At 39.9% G+C, this 25432-nt stretch overlaps 1 protein-coding gene across 2 annotated transcripts; it reads left to right on the plus strand.

Annotated features, from left to right (window-relative positions):
- Positions 1–12540: 12540 nt before the first annotated feature.
- On the plus strand, positions 12541–22558 carry MRPS33 (mitochondrial ribosomal protein S33). 2 transcript variants are annotated; one of them, XM_063308607.1, is made up of 3 exons: positions 12541–12618; positions 15732–15989; positions 22408–22558. In XM_063308607.1, exons 2-3 carry the CDS (start codon positions 15772–15774, stop codon positions 22508–22510), a joined length of 321 nt encoding a protein of 106 aa, XP_063164677.1. In that variant the 5' UTR covers positions 12541–12618; positions 15732–15771; the 3' UTR covers positions 22511–22558. The 2 variants fall into 2 exon arrangements, with proteins under 2 accessions (XP_063164677.1, XP_063164678.1); XM_063308608.1 differs by having other exon boundaries at positions 12574–12628.
- Positions 22559–25432: the final 2874 nt, after the last annotated feature.

Consider the following 25432-nt stretch of genomic DNA (forward strand, 5'->3'; position numbering starts at 1 on the left):
GAGAGTCATAACATGATAACAATTGTCACATTAAAAAAGTTCAAAAAGTCAAACTGCATTTAAATCCAGCCAGCTCAAAAACATTGCCACAGCCACAGCAATAAACAATCAGCTTAGTCCAGGAAACACATCAGTTAAAAGCTATTTGGAATAGGCTAGTTTTCAAACCATTTTAAACATTGCAACTGACATCATTTGGGAGAGAGTTCCATAGAACAGGTGCTATCTCCAAGAAGACCTTGTTCCTGGTGCACACCAGCCTAATTGATCCTAGAAGATGACTCTCCTGGCACAAGCAAGTTTGTATGGACATGGTTGCTGCTTCAAATAACAGGGCCTCCCAAATTGGCTTAGCCACAGAGAAGGATATGACAGGAATATGTGATGGAGCTCAGGGCTGGGGGAGAAGAGAGTGCATTCCAGGCCGCTAAACGTTCCCACAGTTTGGAATCTGTGGGTGGGCCTAAGAAGAGAGTCAGACTGGATCTGCCTTAAACTGCTTTAGGTATTTTTCCCTTTAGCTCAGTTAGAAACCTTTAGTCTGGCTAGATTCTGTTTGTACGGTGAAGCTAATAAAGGACTAGAGTTGGAAAGTTGACTCAGCGTTGTTACTTCGCCAATTATCCCCTGACAAATAGCAACTATAACACTGAGACTTTGAAGCTTTGACCTACCTTCTATTTTGTACTTCCTTTGACAACAGTCTTGATAGGTTAGCTGGGTTGAGAAAGGATACCATTTTTTTCAACACAAACCAATGAGCTTCATGACTGGATATGGTGACGTTGACATGAATGTCTTCACATGGTAATGAAAAGATTGCTTGAGTTTATTGCCCAGTGAGCACCACCTAAGGTCTTTCAAGTTACATTGGGCACCTCTTAACCAAGATGCAAGATCGTGAAAAAATAGGTTCTTGCAGAAATCCATCATGAATTTCTTTTCAGGCAAAAAATAGGTAATCTAGTAGAACAAACTCTAATATGGTACAGATGGGCATACCATTCAGAGTCTGCTGATGTTTATCTTAAAACCTGACCCCACAATTGCACAGAATGTGTCAACTGGGAGAACATATATAGAAATATATATATTTTAGAGCCAACTGTGTTTAAAATGTGGTATTTAAATTTTAATATATGTAGAATGATGTGAAACTTTGACATACTGAATTGACAGTTGAACAGCTGTGAGACAGATCTGATGCAGAGTGATCTACATATAAAGACAGTAACAGGCAAGGAGGGAATTCTGACATTAGAATCTTTTGTACAGATCTCAAGCATAATGCCAAAAATGAGCAGAAATATGTGTTTGACTATGTGCATGTTTGAAGAAAGTTTTCAGTATGTACATAAGTCCTTTGACTATGATATAATAAATGCATTTGCAATCCTACAGATACTTTCTTGGAAATAAATTTAATTGGGTATAATGGGCCTAACTAACTTCTATACAAGTGGGTGTAGGACTGTACACTGGAAATGCAGATGGTTACACACTATGCATATTTACTCAGAAGTAAGTCTTATTAATGTAAGTGGGACTTGCTTCTGAGTAAATATGCCTCAAATCAGGCTGCACGCCTCATGGATTTTCACTGTGTTTATTTTTTAAAAATGTTATCAGCCTAAGCAAACATAATTCAAAGCAAGATTTATTAAAACCAGTGAAATCTACTCCTGAGTAAATAAGTTTAATATGGTCAAAATGTCAGTGGATTTATGATTTGAGCCTTTAACCAGAAAGCAAGTTTTATTAAACATGGTTATGAGTACAGCATTAAACTGTAGATTTGTTAACCTGCATTTATGGTTTTTTTTTTCTTTTATACCAAATGACCTTCAGAGAATTTCTTATACCTCCTTCCAGCATGGTTTTTTCTCTGAAAGAAAAAGAGTTTAGTGCCATCTAGTGGGGAGGGGACTAGAAAAACTCAACACAAATTTGTCTCCCCCCACCTACCCACCCATGGATACTTACTTAGAGAGTATAAAATAATGGCTTAGCTATCCCTGCTTGAATCTTCAGGAAACAAAGGGTTAGTTGACACAGGCACACTGATCTTTAAACTGTGCGCCAAAGATGTGTCTGCCAAAGGGAATTTGATGATCTGGTTCTGACATCTGAGCCCTGGGATCTATTTGGTGTCTATGTACTGTGCATTGCAGTCCTGACAGATTGCATATAGCTCCACATGAAAGGTGGTGAAAGGTCCCCTGTGCAAGCACCGAGTCATGTCTGACCCTTTGGGGGATGCCACTTTTGCGACATTTTCTTGGCAGACTAGCAGGGTGGTTTACCATTGCCTTCCCAGTCGTCACCTTCCCCAGCAAGTGGGCACTTATTTTACCGACCTTGGAAGGATGGAAGGCTGAGTCAACCTGAGCCGGCTACCCAGAGAGAATCCAGCTTCTGCTGGGATAGAATGCGGGTCGTGGGGAGAGTTTTGGGTTGCAATACTGCCACCTACCACTCTGCCCCACACAAGGCTCCACATACCTGCATTAAAACCCTTGTAACAAGCTACTGAGGTAGAGTCAGGACTCCTGAGTTTAAATTTGGCTTAGCACAGAGAAAGTCAGCAGAGAGAAAGTCATGTTCAGGAGTCATGCTACTGATTAGACTGAATGGAGTCTGGAAGTGTATTTTAACATCCTTCCCTTGATGGAAGATTGGTCTGCATCATAACACTGGTGACAGTTAACAGCAGGGGCTTTGCTGTTGTGGTCTACATGTAATAAATATGTACATACAAACATTTTTAAAGGCTGAAGATTTAAAAATTGGGACTGTCTCCCTCTCATTCTTCTCCCAGCAAAACCAGTCAGAACTTGGTTTAAATTTTAGACTACCAGGAGCTGATTAAAGCTGCAATCATACACATAAGCTAAATGGGCTGTTTTCATAACATACTTACTCATGGTTAACTTAACTTTGGTTTATTCAATTAACCTAATTTTTTGAGTTCATATGACACACTGAACCATGAACTAATCATACAGGCTGGATTCACACAATACACTAAATTAAAGTACAATTGGGTAATCTATAGTTCAGGGTATTCTGCAAACATAGCGACTGAACTGAAAACAGTGGAAGGAAGGGGGGTTCTGAGTAGGCTTATAGTGGGCAGTTGTCACTGAGACTGTATCCAGTACATTGGCCCCAGTTAACTAACTTTGTCTCTAACAGGGATAGAGAATCCCTAGCTTGTAGATCAGCTTCTCCAAGCCCACCTGTGAAACTTCTGAATCCAAGCAAGTTCTATTCCTACTCTGTTTTGGCATGTCTTTCCATAAAACTCCTGAAGTCTTGTTTTGCTTTTTCTTTTATTCTATAGTGCTTTTCTCCATTGTGTTTGTGTGTGCTTGCACATGTACGCATGCAGACAATGTTGGTTTGTGTGTTGTGAAAACAGAACATAAGAATTTGCAAACGTGTCTAATGTTATTGAAAAATATAACACTGAGCAGAGAAATTCGCTTGCATTTTTTTATCCCAATTCATATTCAGTTTAATCCAAGCCAATCTGCTTGTGAAACTATTTCCAAGGGCAGAATATTGGGGGAGGAGCAGTCAAGTCCATAGCCTTTGAAGTACTACAGGGCTGTTATTTGTCAATTCAAGTTGAAGTAACATCAATATGGTGATGATACCAAGTGATACATCTCCACCTGGAGCTGAACAGGAGATGCTACTGAGGTCCTTACTTGATGTCTAAAGGGTCTGGATGGGATGAAACAAATTGTGGTTGAATCCTGGCAAGATGGAGTGGCTGTTTGTCCCGCAACTCCACAGTGGTTGGATGGCTCCCCCACGGGTTCTGGGGAGAGATGTACTCTCCTCAAAGGAGGTCTGCAATCAGGGGTTCTCCTAGATTCACAGTCCTACCTACATCAGTGGGTGGAAGAGCAGAGATGCTGTAATGGTATGTGGGAATGATCTTGGGAGACAGGAGGAAGAGTCACAGCCAGGGGAACGGTCAGACAAGAGGCAGCTTAGCCCACAGAAGGAATGTGGGCATGGCAAACATCTCAGAAGGGACCTTCCCTAGTTTCTTGAGCTGTAAAGGTGACAGGGGAAAAATGTACTTTCAGACTTGCAAGAGTCTGTTAATGTAACCTTACAGTAAAGTAGAATTAGTTCATCTCGTCGTGCTTCCTGTCTGGACTACCTAGCAAGGCTGGTATCAATTTTGCAATACAGTATAAAGGATATTAGAGAGCTGACCTTGGGGAAGGTAAAATGAGCTGTGGTGAAGGTTGAGTTACAGAAAGAATTCAAAAAAGAAGCAAAACGTGGTATCTGGCTCAAAGAGAAAAACTACAGGGCTTAGTAATTATATCAAGATCGGACCAACAAAAAGATACATTAAAAGCAGTTGGAGATTCCCTCTGAATAATTCATAACTGAACAATAATTCATTATGTATGAATATTTGCTATTTCTATAGTCTTAGACATAGTGCATAGGCAGCTGTCAGTAAGTGACAGCTGGCTGGTACTCATGCATTTCCTTATTTCATGAGTGCCTTGTTTCCCAACAGAATATCTGTCACTATGTCGGGAAGGCTCTTCATAAGAACATAAGAGTTTGCAGGATCATAGTAAAGGATTCTCTCATTCAGGATCACCTTTCTCACAGTGACCAGTGAGACAATTGTAGGAAGCAAGACACAAGATCAATTGTTCCCTCCTAATGTTTATTTATTTGTTTGATTTATATCCTACCTTTTGTTCAGGAGCTCAAGGCAGCATACAGAATGCTCCTTCCTCCCGTTTTTACCCACAACCACCCTGTGAGGTAGGTTGGGCCGAGAGAGAGAATGACCTGCCCAAAGTCATGCAGTACGTTGTTTCCTTGCAACAGGTATTAGATGTATAGTGACCTGGTTCACACATCATTCTAAGACATGATGGGATTGTCTTGGTGTTTCCCTGCGATATTGCATAAACTCTGCCAATGGTGGTTTATTCAGTGAACCACAGCTAAGTGTGATGTGCAAAGCCATCTACCTTCCAAATTTTTTAGACAATTCCACTATCTTCAGCCAGCATGGCTAGTGGCAAAGAACTGTGTAGATTATAGTCCCAAACTTGGAAGGCATGAATATCCTTATGTAAAGCAATCTAACTCAGTAGCCATCCATGTATCCTGCTGACCCAAAACTAACATTTAACTATATCATGTTGAAAAAGCATTCCTTTTCCCTTTCAATCAAATAATATTCATATAGATTCACCAGCCAACCATACACATTTTATTTGTCTTGAAACTGACATCATTCAGCTTCACTGAATGACCCCCAGTTCACACGTTTAGAGAATAGTTTTTAATTAAATCATTTCAGTGGTCTACCGCTTGCTCTCCACGGCTATGGATAATATGGAAATATTTACCGTTGACCAATAGGAATTACATCCTCAGAGTCATTAACAAGCAAAGGTGAAAGGCATGAAAATGATTGCGTGCATCCTCTCAAATGCACCTGCAACAACAGATCTGAGGACTGCTTTACTGTTAAGGGTTGTTATCCAATGAAATACAAGCCAAATATTATTTTTAGTCAACACTTGGAGATGTCAGAAAATGACTGTAGGAGCACAGGATTCAAGAGAAAGTCCATAGACCTAAGAATATATATAATTCCAAAGTTATTTATATGTACAGTGGGACAGAAAGGAGAAATCTCATTCTTTGTATCATTGCTGGCAGAAAGTCCCAACTGAGCCACCTTACTCAATAGAATAAAAATATCCAAAAGAACAGCTGAAGCCAAGGATGGAGGAAAAAGTCTATTTAGAAACAAGTCCACTGCATTCTCCTACAAGTCTGGTATTTTTCTCTTCCCCCTCCCTCCACATATGGCAAGAAATGTATTTTCAGAAAAATGTATTTGGTTGATATCTATAGAGTTCATCTGTACCTGTAGCTTATTTTTCCCACCCAAAATCCTAAATATTGTTTGTGACTATTATAACAAGGGACCTTTCACCTTTCACATCATCATAGTAATGATTAGATCAAATAAAGAGCAGTTTATAAAATGGAGTTGGAAGAAAATACAGTACGTAGAAAGGAAAGAGTTTTCAGGTGAAGACCCTCCTTAATAAACTATTCTTGTTTTCCAGATATGGACAATGTTTCCCTACCACCCAGCTGATCAGGTATCAATTGAGTACCAAGTGGGAGAGAATCAGGGTTGCAGTATTGCTGTTAAAAAAATTTAGGACACTGACCTTAATCAGGAATGTGGGAAAGCTATTTTAATGTATTCTGTTTTAAAGATTTTTATAACAACCAGTAAAGCCTAAAGCCAATGTAATCACTTTGGTTGATTTGCACATCATATTCAGCCATCATTTGTCAACTGGTTGGGTCTGCACTACATATTGAACTATGATTTACAAGCCAAAATCTCTGGGTTCACACAAAGTGCTGTCAAACTAGGTCCAACAGGAAAGGCATACTCCAGGTCCTTTCAATTAAAGAATGTCACCTTATGGGATCGTGGAAGCATGCCTTTTCTGTCATGGCACCTGCCCTGTGGAAGCCATACTCCCCCAGATTAGATTAGCGCCAAGCCTGCTGACCTTTCATAAAACATTTAAGACCTGGATGTGGTCCAGGGCCTGGGGTTAGAAGGTTCTATGGCCCACTGAGAGATTTTTGTTGATTGTTCTGTCTAGGTTTAATCTCATTGTGCATTGAAAGTTTTTACCCTTTGTTAATATTGTTTTTAACAGGTTGTTAGCTGCTCAGTCACATTTGTGAGACGGGTGGCCATATAAATTGAAGGAAGAGAGGGAGGAAGGGGGGAGGTTTGGTACGCTATACAAACCACATCTCTATGCATTTTTATAGCTGCTTTCACACAACCTGCTTAATCTGCTTAAACTATTTTATTTGCTTGCACAAAACATTCAATCATCAAATGAAGGACTGGATTCCCAAAAGATGCTAAATCATGAAAGATACCTAACCCAGGTAAATTCAAAGGAAGACTGTCACATTGTGCAGTGCAGCTGCTAGATCTTTACTTGGCCTCATTAAGTATGCTGGGTATATGAAGTAGCAGCAATAGTACAGATGCCATCCATAGCCCAGCCTGAGAAATAGGCTGCAAACAGTCTGTTAGAATGAAAGGGGGAATGAAAGTGAGGATTTAAACCTTGGCACATGCAGAGAGAGAGGGAAAGGGAGAGAGAGAGAGAGAGAGAGAGAGCAGTAATCTTAGACTTTGCAGAAGATGATCTTAGCCATTACTGTGGGTTCTTAGGATCTCCAGTAAAAGCAGCATATTCAAGACAAGACTTCAGCTTTTGGTGACAGCTCCTGAGAGCCATTTGAGTTCTTAGAGATAGAAAAATACTGCAGCAGCCTGAAGATACAATGACAGCAGGTTGTTTCCCACATACCTGATCCCACCACAGGAATTTGCTTAGGAAAAGAACCAACTGGAAGGAAAGGTGTTTGAAGGAAGAGCAAGAAGATGGAAGAATCTGAGATGCTAGGGTGGGAAGACATTTTATCAGAAGCTGCCAAGACTCTGGCTTGACGTTGCCCTATACAGTGAGCCAGCTGAAATGCAATGTAGGACACTGAGCTGGCAGTGAAATCATTTCATGCTCTGGACTGATTTTACCTACTCAAACTAATCATTAGATCAATGTTTTTCAAGCTTGGCAACTTTAAGATGTATAGACTTCAACTCCCAGAATTTTCCAGCCAGCATGCTTTGAAAAGCACTGCTTTAGATTCTCTATAAAGGGCTGTTTTGAGTGGAACTCTGTCTAAAGCCACCCAGCTTTTCTGGAGCACTTATGAGTTCGGATTCCCTTGACAACTGCCTATTAATCTGCAGTAGCTGGAGTTCTTTCTCCCTTTGCGTTGCATGAAATTACCACTCTCCCACCCCTGACATGCCATAGTATTTCCATAGTATAATTTTTTCAACTTGATGCTCTCCAGAAGTTCTCAGGGACGATGAGAGTTGCATTCTAACACATATGGAGAATGTCAGGTACAGAAAAACTTCCTTAGCAGCTATTAAACAAATATCCAGACAAATTGCATCTGGCACTCCCCCCCCAAAAAAACCATCTGGCATGATTTCTAGAAGAGTATCAAGGCTTTACCATGACAATTTTAGGTATATTAGTTAGGGACACAGAAAAGTCCCTGCAGTGAGTTCCCATCAAGCAAATACCCAAAAGTGGGGTGGCTCTAAGCAATGCCACTTTTAAAAGGACATATTTTCTGTGGTATTCTGTGGCATAATGACTATCAGGACAATGACAGTGACAATGCCAGGTTATAAAAACAACATGTCCAGTTTCCTTCATTGACCCAACTATCTCACATCTGGAGAAGCCCTTAGAAACTGCTTTTCACAAACAGGCCAATGCTGTAATGGTATGTGGGAATGGCCTTGGGGGACAGGAGGAAGAGCCACAGACTAGACAATGGTCAGACAAGCAGCAGCTGAGTCCTCAGAAGGAATGGGGCATGGCAAACATCACTCTAGTTTCTTGGACTGTAAAGGCGAGAGAGGAGATATGTACTTTCAGATCTGCAAGATTCTGTTAATGTCATGAAGTTAGAGCTAGTACTTCTGGGAGTGCTGCTTGTCTGGACTACCTCACAAGGCTGACAGATGCTCGTATACCATATAAAGTGAGAAAAGCACCTTGAACATGCTCACAACTTTCTTCCCAAATGCCAGGCTGAACATACTACTAAAGATAAAGAGGGTGCTAATAACTTTGGGAGGCTGCTATCTTCCAAAGGAGTTAGCTATGGATTTAATTCCTCTTAATTTTTACACATGTACAAACATAGTTAGATGTAGGCAGATGCAACTGGTCATTCTGTAAAACCTCAGTGAATCAAGTGTTTTCAGAGGAGTTTTATCAGTTGTGGCATAGGGTGCTTTTTCTGCTCCATGAGTTTTGTATTTCATTCTGCTTTGTCATAGATGGCACTAATAGAAATAATATGTTCTTCTCCCTGATTTCCTCTCCATTAATTTTTTAAGTTATAAAAGAGACAAAGGCTACCTGTGTCAGAGAATCAATTGTATCAGATAATTCTATGTATGTTTACTCAAAGTCAACTGCATTGATCTCAATGGCATTTCCTGCCAGGTAAGTAGCTATTTTCTGGTCAAGGACTGCCCTTCAAAAAGTAGACAGTCAAATCATAGAAGTGGGTGGGCAAAACAAACAAACAAACAAAAAAGCCAAACACCAAAATGCGAAGTATATGAAGTTATTATAATTTTTGAAAAATTAAAAGTTTGCTGTTGAATTTTGATGGCAAGCCATTCCACTAATTTCAGCAGTAGGGGGGGTGGGGACAAGATAAGATCATGGTACCTCTCCCGGGATACAGCACTGCAGTCTTAATAAAGAAAATCAAAAGAATCCATAGGCATCCTGGAGAAGCCACACTGAAGCCACACATATTGACATCATTGCACAAAAGACATCATGACATGGGTGACATCAGCAGATACCCATGAAGAAATCCGTGACTGTTAGAATTTTTGATTCTCCAGAACATCACTTCCATCATATAGCATTTCCAAATGCATTTTCCATTGTGGGTATGTTGATTTTAGATTTTTTTTTGTAGTTACTTAATCTTGGCAATGAATAAATACACATCCACCTAAGAATATCTTTCACCTCTAGAACCTGGAAAGTGCTGAATGAGGAAAGAATAATGCATGACAGGATTTATAGGATTTTGCTATCTATCAAATGCTATTATAATCCGCCTGAAAAAGTGTTGTGTCACTCCTATAGAAAGAAGAAATAAATTTTCCCTAGAATATTTGGGAAGACTTGTTCCTGAATGTAATGTTTTTGTGCATGCATATGTTACTTATGCAAGTCACTCAGTGTCAAGTGATTTATACTCCCTTGAGACTCCAGAGCACTCATCAAGCTGGCATTCCACCATGGGGTTTGCAGCATTGTGTTCATGATATGGATGAGATTACAGGGGAGAATTAGATGACATCTATAATGCTTATGTGAGCCTCACTACTCTAATTCTCAAAATCAATGACTGATGGATGAATAACATAGAGATCATGGGTGCTGTCTACAAATGCTATGCAACACATGAAGATTAGACATGTGTAACTCAAGACCTCCTGGACTAAACAACACAAATATTCATTTACCAGTCCTAGTTGTGACTGTAATCTGATTTGTCTGTGGATTTCAAGCAACCTTGGAAGTCCCCATCTATCACTAGCGTGATTAGTAGCAAGCAGCATGACCATGCCAAGAATAGTTGTTGGGGAAGGGCTCAGACTCAATCCCAAATAAGGCTAGAAAGATAGTCAGCATCAATCTTTTACAACTTGATGTTTTCCAAATGTGTTGAAATTGCAACTTCCAGAATACTGAGACATATGCTCTCAATGAATCTAGAACAGTGTGGTGGAGCAGCCTGGTTCATCCATCCATCCATCCTAGCTGGAAATAAATCAACACAGAGTAATTGCTGAGTATCCTGAAAACTCATTGTCCAGAAAATTGCAGCATGGCTAACACATACCAAATGTTATTATGTATGTAGTACTTCACAAACCTCTCCCGAGAAATTTATAATGTAAAATTTACATATGGGAAACAACAAAGGAAAGGGAGGCAGGAGGGAAACTGGTTAGCAATAGGCCCTGAGTTCTAGGAGTTTAGCTTCTTTTACAGCAGAGGAGTGGGCTATCCAGAGCCCCAGGGGCATGTAAATCCTTGCTTTAATTTTCAGTGTCCATTTTAAGTAAAAGCTGTGGCTAGATTAACACAACACTCTGTATAACAGTCTAGAAATTTTTGCTTAAAGTGTTGTGCAAATCCAGACTGCGTGATTATTTCAGAATTCCATGTGTCATATGAACACATAAAACTGAACTGAATCATGAAATTTACAACACTATGCTTATTTACCAGGCAATAAACCTCAGTACATTCAATAGGACTTCTCTGTTTTATAAGCATATATACAAATATAGTGTCTGTGAAGTTCAGCTTGACTGCTGATGACTACATGGGACACATCCATGGTAATTTCATAACTGTAAGGCAGTGGGTTGTCATTACCTTCTTCAAGAATCATTTTTTAAATTGCCCACCTAGCCTGTAGCTCTGGGATTTCCTGGTGCTGTTTTATCATTTATCATTTATCCAATTTAGGAGCCACCCAATTCTGTACCAACTCTGGGCAGTTTTCCATCCAAGTATGGACTGGATCCAACTCCGTTTGGGTTTTTTAGATCAGCCAAGGTAAGCTGAATGCAGCTCCCTGCTCTGACACAAACATACAGTATATAGATTTCCCTATTAAAACGACAAAAAGCCTTGACATTAACAGAATGCACAGTCTGATCCTCTGAAGCCCTTCCCCCTGAATTCAAGGGTAATCAATTCCATTTCATCAACATCCACAGATTTACAAGCAGTTTAATGAACAGGTATACCCAAGGCTGCCATGCTGCCCGGACCTGCGTGTTTGCCTCACTGAACTCTGTGGGCCTTATTCTCTTTATTAATTTACTGTTAGATTCACCCCTTGCTCTTAGATCATCATGGAGAAAAACTATCTATGTGGCTTGACACCGACTTGATTGGCACATCCAGCACATGGCTGGGTGACTTTGAGCCAGTCACTCTCTCTCAGCCCAACCCAACCCACAGGGTCATTGTTGTGGGGAAGACAGGAGGCATGAGTATTAGGTACGTTCGCCACCTTGAGCTATACATTAAAAAAGGCTGGATAACAATATTTTTATTATCCTGTCTTTTTTGAGAGAGAGAGAGAGAGAACTCAAGGTGGTGAACATTCCTAATACTACCTATTATTATTAATTTATATAATAATAATAATAATAATAATATTTTTGTGTATTTATGTATTTAATTATTTTGAATTTATTGGCTGCCCAACTCCAGTGGACTCTTATTTATTAAATGTATTATTATTATTATTATTATTATTATTATTATTATTATTATTATTATTCTCCTCCTCCCGGAGCTCAGGGTGGTGCATTTAGCGTCCCCTCCTCCAATTTCCGTGCCCAGGAACAAACCTCTGAGATAGGCTAGGCTGGGCTGGGCTGGGCGACAGTGACTGTTCAAACGACACACAGTGAGCTTCTGCGGCTGGGGAGAGGCTGGAAGCGGAGCCTCCCCGGTGCTAGTCTATAGCACACGCCGACTCTGAGATTATAAAATATGATAAACATCTTAGATCAATATCTCTAAATGCAATAAAGTATAAACTCTGGGCTGCAATAAAGCTAACGCTGAATAGGAGGATTACACTACATAACCCCATCCAGCATCATCTCTCCTTGCGAAGCTCCCTAGATCGCTTAGACCCTGTTAGGAAACACGCCCTAAACAACTGGTTCCGTACAGTGACGTCACGCCCAGCCTGTTCAAGATGGCGGCATCCGCAGAGAAAAACGCATGCGCACAGATGTTCCCTCGCTCATATGTTTCCCCCCATTTAGATTTTATCCGTTGGCCTACCCGGAGCGCTTAGAGAGAAGTGCACTTCCTCCGGGCGGAGAGTTACGCTCGTTTGAAGAGCGGAAAGGTTAGGGCAGGTGGGTGAGTGTTTTCTTTTAGAGGGTTTTTTTCCCGAAGCTTTTGTACAACTGCTTGACTTTCAAAGGCAACTTGTGCTTCGTTTGGGCTGGTTAAAAGTGAATCATGTGTATGTTTTTGTAAAGACGAACAATTTCCTCTCTCTTTGTCAGTAACTGAGTTTTCCTCGGGTGAATGATATAATACAGTTTATTAAGTGATGCTTATGCAGGCGTTTATTTTCTCAGAACATGAAAAGTGCTTAAGAATGTAGCCATAGATCACTGTATTAGGATCCGTTGGTAGAAGATGAATAAATGCAATCTGGTGTACACTTTGATAAATTTTGCTGCAGAAGGAGTAACTGAAGTGTGGACTTCAACTCCCAGAATTCCCCAGCCAGCATGCTGGCTAGGGAATTCTGGGAGTTGAAGTCCATGCTTCTTAAAGTTGCTGAGGGTTATGTTACCATACTCTCCTGCTGACTCAAAGACAGGAAGAATGCACAGTTAACACAGCACTGAGGAAAAGCCCTCAACCACAGCTTTAAAGTACAGGGAATATGCGTCAGTGTATTAAGCTATTGTAGGACCAATGCTGTTTTCAAATTTTCCTTTCTGAAAATTTTTAGGAAATGATGAGGCGGATTGTTGTCATTCGCAGTTAGAAGATGCTCCAATGCTTGCCAAAAAGAGAGAAAGAATGGGGAAAAGGAGCTGCAAGTTGATCCTCTCCTCCCATCCCTTTAGAGCAATTTGTTTAAGGGTGTAGAAACAATACCTAGGCTGAAGTTGGAGAGCATGCAGGCTCTCTTCCTCTGTTCCATATTGCAATCACCTGCGTAGGCATCCACAGGATCTAGCCTTTTTATCAGAATGATGAAAGCAGCATCTCACCATCTTGATGCAAGCTCTGTCCTATTGTATGTGCATGCAAAGTCATAACACATACAGAAAGGGGGCAGAACTTATGGCATGACACTGCTTTCATTGTTTGATACATACAGATACACACGGACACCTCTGTGTAGATACTTTATGTAATATTATCTGATAGTTTGTTCTGACAACTTGCTCTGGGAAGTCTCTCCACAATGCCCCTTTTAAATAAAAAAAGGTTTTAATAATTAAAGTCAGCATTTGTGGTTGAGGGCTTTTCTTGAGTGCTGTGTTTACATGCTTTCTTTTTGAGTCCACAAGAAGGTACGGGAACATAAACTGCACTGCCTCAGTGGTGGAACATCAAAATCTGCTGCAGAAATGAGGCCAGGAAGTGGTGCTGTCCATATAGGTTTGATGTGGGACAAGTTAAGAAAAGCAACTGCTGGACTCCCCAGCTTTGCTTCTCTCCTACTGACCATCACTGGCTAATGAGAAAAGCAACCATCAATCGTTCTGTTTAACATGTGGTGCAACAGGGTTAGGTAAATTTAGGTGGATGTCTGTGGTGTAGGGTGGCCTCTTTCTAAGTTGCCCAAGTGACAGGGTGCTGATGAACTTAGACTAGTGTTTCTCAACCTTAACAACTTGCTGGCTGGGGAATTCTGGGAGTTGAAGTCCACACATCTTAAAGTTGCTAAGGTTGATAAACACTGACTTAGACTATTTCAGAGCAACTATCTTGTTCTTCGGAATGAATTCTGTGCTTCTTCATTTAAACATGAAATAGTGCTTGACCTGTTATTTAAACATGGAAGAGTGCTAAACCCATGTCTGACAGGTCACATGTATGGTGGAGGGTCATACACTGAAGTGGGAGGAAGCTTGTTGAGATGAGAAGAGGTTCCTTCAGTATATTGGGAGAGCTTCCTCCCACTTCAGCAGATGTCCTCCAAATCATGTTGGGAAAACAGGCCCTTTCTGAAACACCCATCAGGCATTATACAGGCAAGATTGCTCCTGCAGCCCAAATCAAAATGGTCCTGGAGGGCAGGGCCCGGCAGCCAAATGTAAAATTATTTGTTTATTTATATTTCAAATTTAGTCATTGCCCGTCTCACTCAAAGAGCAACTCTGGGCATGCCCACAGCAGCCTATAGGAAGCAGCAGGAGCTGGATGGGCTGCCTCATCTCCAGTAACATCAATTAAGCATCATAGATTGGGTCTGCAGCAAGACACGTCAGGAGAAGAAGGAAACCACCACTGTAATTTAATCTAGAACCATTCATATGAATATTAATACTAAGCTGCTCCCATGATAGGCTGAGGCTGAAATGAAGGCAACACCATGCCAACGTGTCCTTTAAAAATGCTTAGTGGAGCATCTTCATCCTGTGATTAATGGGATGTGAGGATAAGCCCTGAATATGCCTAGCTGGATTTTACTGAAGCTGACTTAACTATAGGTTTTGATTGCTGTAGGGAAGACTGCACAGTGTAGAATGGTTTTGAGAATACAGGAAACAGGTATCCTTTTCTCCAGCTGGATGCCTTCAAACTTCATTGTCTTTCATTTCATAGCCACTGGTCGTACTAGCTGGTGATAAGAGCTACAGCACTGGTGATGTTGGGGAAGACTAATATGAAGTCATATAGGCAGAAAAATACTCTGCATATAAGCAGGAAGATAAGCAACTGCCCCAGAAGTGAGACTGAGCCAGTGGTGATAATGAGACCGAAAGGGAAAAAAAAGCCACTGCACATACTTAGGTTTCTGTTCACTTGTATATTGGGGGAAGGAGTTAATTTTTCAATATAGAGCAATAAATCTCCAAGAGTGATCTGATTGTGGCGGTGTAGAAGTATAATTAATACATAAATTATTAAGTAAATTAATAAGAAGTTACACTAATGGTTAATGGAACAAGCGTGTCTTAAGGAATTTGAAGGAAGTGAGCCAAGTGTGACGGCTTAATAAGAATTTTAAGCCTTGCAACACGCCTATGTGAAATGCGCTTAGTGACTGGGTTTGTATCTCTCACTAAGCCGTGGCCCACTTCATTGTGATTTGTTGAACACAAGCATGCTAAGCTAAAACCAGGCAAACTGCCTTACGGCTTAGCATGATATATGAACCTAGCCTTTATGTTTAAAAAAAAGAAGAAGCAGATAGTGGACTGTATCAATTTGATTAAAACCATGGAATGTCTTAATGCTGCCTTCTTCTCCCATTTTTGGTCAAAGGAGGAGTGCATATGTCCACTTGTCCAGTTTGTAATTGGAGATGTCAGCCCCTCTTTCCAACTATGCCTTATGGATGGCCCGCCTGAGTAAGCATATATTTGGAGAAGTTGTTCGCCCAACTGATTCTTCATCCATGAAAGTCGTCAAACTGTTAAGCGAGCAGCCCTTGGCAAAGCGGAAGGAAGTGTATGACTGGTACCCGCCCCACAATATCTACAGTGGCCTCATGTGGAGGCTTCGTTCCTATGGCCTCTACAGGTAATTCAGAGATACGGGGATGTAGGGAAGGATGCTGGCAGGCTGACAGTAAATGAAGACTCCTTAAGAGTAACCTCTTTATTTCATGGAAGTGACACTATGGTGCTGCTTGGCACCAAGATATCTGCTACACACCTAGACGATTTAATTTAATTTAATTTAATTTAAAGCACCATTTAAAATTTAAAAATAATGGCTGAAATCTCATGAGTTCCCCAAAACTAACAACTTTTTGGCATTGTCACCTGGAATGTCACAAGGTCTCATGAAAAAAATGTGAAATGTGTGATATTTCAGACCATTTTAATATGGTTTAAGTTTGGTGAGTGGAATTGAAAAACAGTTTTGATTCCTACTCTGCACATACCCAGATGTGTAAACAGCCACCAGACAGTTTGGTTGGAGTTCTTCCTTTACCTAGGTTCTGACTTCTCTGCTTGCAGAAAGCTAGAGATAAGAGATTGCCCAAGTCATTGTTTTGCCTCACTCTCCATAGATATTTTTAAAAGGCCAGTGTGATGTGTCAGTTTCAGTGATAATCCGGAGTGAGGTAGCTGCTGGCTCAAATCCTCATTCAGCCATGAAGCTCAACGGGTAACTCCTTGTCAGACTTTATACCAGAGATGGTAATAAACCTCAATTTTTTTAGGTACTTAGCCTTTATTCAGGACATGTCTAGATACACTGCTTTATTGAAGACAAGAAAGAAGTCATATGTATGCATGAAACCTTGCTGAAGAAAACAAGTAATTCATTTCTAGGCCTTTTCCTCCTGCCTTTCTGACTCAATAGAAATTTGGCCTTCTCTTCCCAGCCTTAAGAGTGGGAGCCAGCTGCTCATTTTTTACGTAATGGCTTACCAAGCCTGAAAACCTTTAGTGTCCACCTTCACCCCATACCTTCTTGGTCAGCCATCTATTTCTCAACTTACCTCACAAATTTACTGTTTAATATATATATAATATGGGGGATGTAGCTGCTATAGTACTGCCCTGAGCTCCTTGGTGGAATTGAATTAAAAGTGGTAATAATAAGAAATGGCCCTTTGCTTACATGGAATCACCATACATAAATGCACCTTCTCTATACAGAAAACAGAGTGTTCTAAGGAGAGAATCTTATCTAGCTTTCTGTAGGACAAGCTGGTTTCCTGCCCATAGGATTGGTGCATTTGTGTCTATTTGCAGAGGCATTAGAATAAGGAAACCTCCACTAGATCAAACCAAAAACCTCTCTAGTCCAGCATTTTTTCCCATACTAATGAGACACACAGAAACAAGATATACATACAAAAGTACCATCCTGTTTGTAGTCACTCATTTCATCCTGCTTGCCATATTTTGTCTTTATTTTTATGTTTTATTTATTTTATTGTAATTTTGTTTGCGAACTGCCAAGAGTCATTGAGAGTCAGGTGGCATACAGGTTTAATTTGCTGCTGTTGTTGTTATTTTGTCCCCTAGCAAATTGAGTCTGAAGCCTGAAATGCTGGAAATATATAAGATTTATGACTAGTAATTGTTGATCATTGTATTCTCTATCAATTTGCTAGTAGCATTGGTTACAAATGCTTACTGCAAAGTCCATAGGTTAAATACATGCTAAATGAAGATGTGTGAGAGTCTGTTTGGTATAGCGGTTGGCACCAGGCTAGAAACCAGGAGACCATGAGTTCTAGTTCTACCTTAGGCACAGAGCCAGTTGTTGGGCCAGTCACTCTTTCTCAGCCCCGGGAAGGAGGCAAAGGCAAACCACTTCTGAAAAAAACCTTGCCAAGAAAACTGCAGGGACTAGTCCAGGCAGTTGCCAAGAGTCAGTACTGATTTGAAGGCACCAGAAGAAGAAGAGGATGATGATGATGTAGCACTTCATTTTCTTTGTCCTAAGTCTCTAGTTATTTAACTTCATTCGATGACTCTAGGTTCTAGCAGTATCCATACCATGCAAAATTTTATATACCTCCATCATGTCTTCCTTATTAATTTTCTTCATCTAAGCAGTTTCATATGTTGTGGCTGTTTTTCATTCAAGAATTATTCTGCCCTCCTAAGTGCAACTTTTGCAATTGCTTGACTACCATGTAGTTTGTTTGGCTTTGGTTTAATGGGTTGTATGAACTGAACCACTGTGGATTCTAAACTATGGATTTGTGTGTGTGATTATTCAGATGCTCCAAACCTTAGATCCCACCCCTTTTGTACACAGGTTGGCGTTGCCCATATGTACAAAGGGGTGGGAGTTTGATAGCAATGTTACACCTGCAGTCTTGTAGATTTTGTTATACGTGTAAATGCTCATGCTCACACCCTACAAAATAAATGTACGACATAAAGGGCTTTATTTATGCACTCATGCCAGTCAAAATCTCACAAGTCTGCTAGATCTCATGACATCTTGCATGGTTTTGAGACTCTTAGCTTAGAATGATATATAAACCCAGGAACTTATTCAACCTAAGCAAACTATGTCTTGACAAAGGCTCAAAGTCTTTTTTGTATTTATGAAAGATGGTTTGTTTAGGCTTGCATGCTCACTCCTTTCTGGGATTTCAGAACCTCGTTTGTTGCCTAACTAAAGTTTCAAAAATAAATCCCCAAATTGTTAAAAACCAGGAGATGCTTCTAATTTCTTTCTTCTGACATGCATGAAAGCAGGAAGTGTATGGATCTGAGGTTTGCTACGTTTTATTCCTATAGCAAAAAACTGGTTTCATGTTAAGCTAATAGCTTACAACAGTACAATGAATTATTGAATCTAGCATTTTTTACATTCAAAACATTCTCTTGCTAATGGATTGTGAATGCTGCTATTTTTAAATCCTATATAATGGCAATCCAGATGTGCTCTTCACTATTGGGGAGATAATGGCAAAGCAGAGGGGCTTCCCTTTGGCACAGAAAGATATAAATTACAGGCTTGGACTTTGCAAGCTTCTTTTTTAACTGATCTCTTGCTCAGAAAAGCCTGCAAGGGCTCTCACTCAGAAATGTGTTTGGCTGTAGGCAGTAGGCATTTTGTGGGGGTGGAACAAAATCAAGGTCTGAGTGGTACTTTGTGAACAGTTAATGATATTAACAGCTCTACGGCCTTGGGCAAATGATATTATCTTCCTAATGGACAAATAATGCAACTGGGAAATATAAATCAAAATTAAATCTCTAATTCAGTGCAGGGCTTTTTAATCAGACTTGGCTTTATTAAAAGGTATAGTTTGATCTTGTTCATTTAAGCCAAATGCTTCCTGCAGCTAAACAAAACATGTGAAAGGACTTCTCATTGGTCTTATTTTAAGTCCCCTAGAATTATTTATATGGTCTCTAGCAGGTTTAATTGTTCTGCATGTCATTTTAATAACATGCAGTGGGGCAAAACCTAAAAGATGGCTGGCATAGAGTAAGGAGAACTTTGCAGGACATTCAGGGAAGAAAAGTATGCTAGGATTTTTTTTTTAGCAAAATTGGAATATACATTTGTGTTAGATATTCTGTCGGTGAGACTTTATATACATGATCCTGTTTTTAAAAAACTTAGTAACTTGTTATGATTGTGAAACAGCATTTTGAAAAAATACATAAGGAACTTCATAGTGGTTTCAGAGCTCTAGGAAACTGCTGCTTTTTCATACATGAATGTGCAAAACAATCCTGAATTAGTCTATCCCATCTTAGAGCCCTGTAGATGGGTCAGACTATAACTCCCAGAATTCCCAAACAGCCTACATTATAGGACAGCCTACATTTCAAGGCTGAGATAAGTTGCTGTTGGTCCATCTATTTCATTCATAAATTCCAGAGGTATATATGCAGCCTCTCCATCACAGTTGACTTTACAGAGTTATCACATGGTTCAATGATTCTTGGTCTTGATAATGCTGTGTTTTGCTATTTATGAAAATCCCTACTTCACATAATTATACCAAAGATGGCAGGCATGTGTGAGTGAGCATGCCATTTTTACCAGTGGCTATCCAAAGTGGTGAAATTGGCATATTGCTCTCTTCCTGGCTTTGAAGAAGCACCCAGGCCCACTCTCCACTTCTCCTTCTTACCTGTGCAGCACAGTGTCCTCCCTTCCTGATTTCCCTGCAGGTAGAAGCTTGACAGATGCTATGTGCCTGCCAGCTTGCCTTTCAACCCTTCTGGCCACCCAAAAATCTGCAATTCCCATTTGATTTGCTCATGAACACCCCCCACACACACAATTTTGAGAGCCCCTAACATAGCTTACAAATTCCTGTTAATGACATGCAACAAATAACAACAAAAAAAATTACCCCGCCAGGTCAAATAGTATAGATATCAGTGTTAATTGCAGCAGACTGTTACTAGATTGTTAGAAGAGTGGTTGATCAAAATTATGAGTTGGCTTTACTTACCCTACATAACATGTATTTTATACAGCCCCTTAACTTTTTGTAAACTGGCCTTTAATGTCAAGAAAGTTCATACCAAACAAATATTTTGTTTGCAATTTTTTTGATCTGTTGTTTCTGAATTCAATCTACTTTTCTCATGGGCTTAATTTGGGCCCTATATCTATAGACTCCAGATGCAGATTTCATTTTTGTGTGTGTTTCACTGACACAACTATGCACACTTTAAGGTTCTTTTGCCATTCCATTCCTGAGTTAAAGTCCTAAAGGCAGTCCTGCAGAGAAATATATGTGCATGTACCAGAACAGTGCACAAAATGGAGTGTATGTGTGCATTGTAGTCTGACACATCTATAGCTAAAGGGCCATGGATTGGGTGGTAGAGAATCAACATTTGATCTAAAATTAGGGCACAGAAATTCAGCAATTAATATTAAAGGGAACACATGCTATAGAGTCTTATAAATCCTTTTCAAGGAGAAAAGGAAGCTTTTCAGATTCTTTAGACTGAAAATTATAGGGTACAATCAGTACTTTTCTGCCAGTAAGCATAATTATGCTTTAATGAAAAGATTTATACTCTAGGATAAGATATTCTTTACTTTTATTATTACATCTGCCCACTTAAGTTGACTCTTGGCATATACTTCCAACATGAGGGCATGAATAATTTAGGAAATAGTCACTAAAAGTGAGACTTGTCTTCTGTTTTTTTGTTCATATCATTTTTCTGGGCTTTAAATGCCTTACTAGTTACTAATTGATATTCCATTTAATAAAAGAAAATATTGTTAATTATTTCTGACTACCAATAGTTCCAAGCTGGTATTCCCTTTTCAAAAGGTTCTCTGTAGGTACACAAAGGAGGCTATGAAGTATTATGGTTTCCTGTGTTACAAGCCAAGGACCAGAGTTCAGTGGTCGAGTAGGTTCTTCATGTGCCCATCTTCAGTTAGAGCAGTGTTTCCCAACCTCAGCAAATTTAAGATGTATGAACTTACATCTTAGAGAACTCCTAGAATTCTCAGCAATAGCCATGCTGGCTGGGGAATTCTGGAGGTTGAAGTCCACATATAAAGTTGCTGAGGTTGGGAAACAGAGTATCTCCGATCATAAGCTAGAAAAAGCTTTTAAGAGACCCTGGAAGTCTAGTGCTATTTGGAGAATAGATTTATCCCCAAGTACAGTGTGGATCAGTTGTTAATGTGTTGGATTCGGACCAGGGGAACCCAGGTTCAAATCCCCTCTTAGCTCTGAAGCTTACTGCTGGGTTTGCACAACACATTGATGTACAAACTAACCAATCTCATGTTAGCCTAGAGTGTTTTGCCATCCCAGTTACCTGACAATTTAGTATGTTGTGCAAACTCAGAAACTCAGGTTAATCAAGGAAAGGTAAGCATGTCATGTGTACAAAGCCACTGATTGACATAAGAGTTGCTCTTTGGAAAAGACTCATGGGTTAATGATCCAGTCCCTAACATCTCCATAGCTGCTGCCAGCCTAGTTAGGCCAGTTTTCCTGTATTTCTAAAAGGCACCATGCTAGCGCTTACCACTCATCCTCACATGTTTGCTGAAAATGAAAATTATACTCCAGCAAATCTAGAGGCCACCAGATTGGGGAGACAAAACATAACTGGCCAGACCATGCTGAAATTTGGTATAAAGCAGTTTCCTATGTTCCTGGACAATACAGGGAATCTTTTTTAGGGGCTAGGTTTACACATCATGTTAAGCCAAGATTTCTTAAAAATTACAATGATTCAAGGAATGCTAAACCTAAAAATTACCATGTGACTTACAGGGCTTATTGTGACAGGGCTCACAATACCTGAGACCTATCATTTGTGTCTATCACAGGCATACACAGTGAGAAACTCATGTAAATTAGCACAGATATCCCATGGAAGAATGTTACATACTGTATGTTGCTTCATCTCGCCTTGCCTGTTGGTTAAAACTGGTGATCTATCATTCTAACTTGAGACTGAATAAAGCAAACATGTACTTTAACTCATTCCTTGTGTTTGTCCTTTTGATTTAGGGATGAACATGAAGATTTTAAAGCTGAGATGAGACGATTGAGAAGGCTACGTGGAAAAGGATGCCCCAAGAAAGGAGAAGGAAAGAGAGCTCTGAAGAAGTAGCAGCACTGTTAGGCAACAAATATATATAATAAAACTTCTCGGAACAGATGGTGACTTTCTTTAGTATTTTGGCTTGAAAGGGAATTTTTACATCCAATAGAGGGCTCCTTTCCATTTCAGGAATGGAATCTTTGCCCTATGGTATCAATCTGATTAATCTGTCTTAACATAGGTATCAAAACTATAGAGGTGAGTCCAATCATTTCAGTCTTTCCAACCCAATTTTTCTCTGGTCAGGAGGGAGGGTAAGTGTTGAATGGGAAAGATCCATACAGTTGGTTTTACCCATGTAATTCTAGTATTTACATCACAGGAGATGTCTTAAAAGAAAAAGTATTAAAATATTTTGTTAGTCAAATGCAGTAAAGTTAACAAAATAATACAACAGTTATGATTCAATTAGAAAAAGTGATAAATAATAGTGATTAAAATAAACTAAAACTTAAAAACAAGTTCCATGTAATATTGAACTAGTTCAGTTAATATTATTAAATCTAGACTGTATTGAAACATATTACTCTTTCAACTATTTAAAGATATTTAAAAATTGATACGAATCTCTTGAGTGCTTTTGTTAACATCTGGAGTGCAGATTTCATTCCACTGATATAGGATAATTTTATTTGCCTAACCCCAGGCTTGATAGAGCCACAGTTCATCATAAAATGTTAACTTCCATATTGTTGGAGTACAATTCAGCATCACAAGTACATCTTTTAGTGCTATGTTCTTCCCCAGGGTTGTATTAACATATATAATAACCAAGAAAGAGCCATAAAGGAATATGACCAACTCTTATGAGTCAGAGAGCTCCCAAATCTTTTACAATACCAAAACAAATCTGATACCCAACATTTTTTAAACATTCTTTCCAACCCAGTTTTTCTCTGGTCAGGAGGGAGGGTAAGTGTTGACTGGAAAAAGACCCATGCATTGGAATTCTGGGATATACATTGGGGAGTGGAAGCTCTGCAGGTACCACTGAACTCCTTGTCAGCATGTCCAAGGATAAAAGATTATGGGTGTTGCAGTCTGCTATTATCTGGAAAGTCGTATGTTGCCCCTTTCTGATTTATATTCATATGAAAGCACAATGCAATGTGTTTACCCAGTCTTTGACATGGTTTACAAAGCCATGGTCTATCTAATTGGATTTTATATTTTCTCAAAAGGGAGGGTGGGTCAACTATTATTAACTTGAATTTTTATTCCACCAATCCTTGTATAGTGATGTTTTCCAGAGTTATGGAAGCCTTGGGCAATATATCCTCTGTAAGATGATGAGAACCAGTTTGGTCTAGTGGTTAAGGCACCAGGCTAGAAACCAGGAGACTGTGAGTTCTAGTCCTGCCTTAAGCATGAAAGTTGGCTGGGTGACTTTGGGCCACTTACTTTCTCTCAGCCTAACTCACCTCACAGGGCTGTTGTTGTGGGGAAAATAGGAGGAGGAAGAAATATTAGGTATGTTACTTGCCTTGAGTTATTTATAAAAGTAATAAAGGCGGGATATAAATAAATAAGCCTCCCTATATCTCCGCATGCTCCACCCTCCTATCTGCCAGGAGTCGGAAGGCAGCAAGTGACCAAGGTATCTCTGCTAGGCAAGAATAGGAGGAAGGATATGCCAGAGCCAGGGAGAAGAGAAAAAAAATGGGGAGGGAGGGAAGGCTGGTGATTGAGGTGGTGATGGTGGTAAAGAGACTGAACCATAGGCATCTCAGTTGTGGAGTACCACATGGGGCTCAGTGCTCTCAATATTCCATCAGGTCTTCACGGAATATTGTGAGTTTGTTTTCTTTGGCAGAGGAAGGGGTTGGAGGGTTGTTTTTTTTTCTGACTTAACAGAATTGATTAATTTGATGAATGTTCTAGGTTCTATATAAATGTCATTTGGATATTATTCTTATGTTTAGTTTTTATTGTACTGTTTTATCCAATTTATGGCAGTTGGAATGTATGCCACCTAGGGACATTTGCGACTGGAGCAGCCTACAAGCCCAGCAAAATACTAATGATACATGCATACTACATACATATTTTCTTAGCAATATATTCAGAGTGTCACCTCAAACACAGTATTTTTCAAATAAACAATTCATCTAAGAAATAGTTTATAATCGTGTAGAATTATCAAGTCTAGAGAAATAACATGAGACGTGCATACAGATATGAACTGGGTGACCAAATTATTTTCTCACACCTTACTGCAATGTTGTTTTAAACATAAAATATAACTGTAATCTCCATAAGGATAGGACACAAATGTTAGAAGCCAATCTAAATAAAAGTATCCACATAGCTGAAGATCAGTTCTTTAGATCTTCTTGGAGATTAGCTGCGAGGCAGATGAGGCAATACATATGAAAGCTCAGTTTTTTCACTAATATTCTCATTTCCGAGCGTGGGAGATTTGATTGTCATGTTTCAGAACAATGCTTATTTCTATTTTACATTTGGGAGAATGCTCAGTTTCTTAGCTTTACTTCTTAGCTGTTGGTAAAGCAGCGCTTCCTTACTAAGCAGTATTTAGGGTTACTAGATCCAGGCTGCAAAGATTCGGATGATCACTAGATAGCAGCAAAGAGATACCCCCGAACTCTTTGCTGCCATCTAGGGGTCGCCCTGATTTCTGCAGGCCAGACCTGGCAGCTCTACATCAGCTTGCACTTAAACGCACCAGTATAATTTGGCCGATCAAAGCAACAGGGAGAAAAAAGCCACCTATCCCAACAAACGTGCCCAGACGGGGAGGGGGCGTGGCGAAGCCATTCCGCGCCCGCCGGGTTCCCTAGATGACGTAGAAAGGAGGGGGCGCGTCGTGATGTCAGGGTGTTTCCCGGTGACGTTCTGTTGGACATGCGCACCGGCGCCGCGGCGATTCTAGGTGACGTCACGCCCAGGGGGTGACGTCGTGCCGCTGCC

This window comes from Candoia aspera, chromosome 7 (genome assembly GCF_035149785.1).
Source record: "Candoia aspera isolate rCanAsp1 chromosome 7, rCanAsp1.hap2, whole genome shotgun sequence".
In the NCBI taxonomy this organism is placed as follows: domain Eukaryota; kingdom Metazoa; phylum Chordata; class Lepidosauria; order Squamata; family Boidae; genus Candoia; species Candoia aspera.

Bases quoted from the DNA above. Each gene is read 5' to 3' on its own strand.
- MRPS33 (XM_063308607.1), top strand. From the start codon at position 15,772: ATGTCAGCCCCTCTTTCCAACTATGCCTTATGGATGGCCCGCCTGAGT. The intron at 15,990-22,407 runs GTAATTCAGAGA...CTTTTGATTTAG, and splicing joins CGTTCCTATGGCCTCTACAG to GGATGAACATGAAGATTTTA.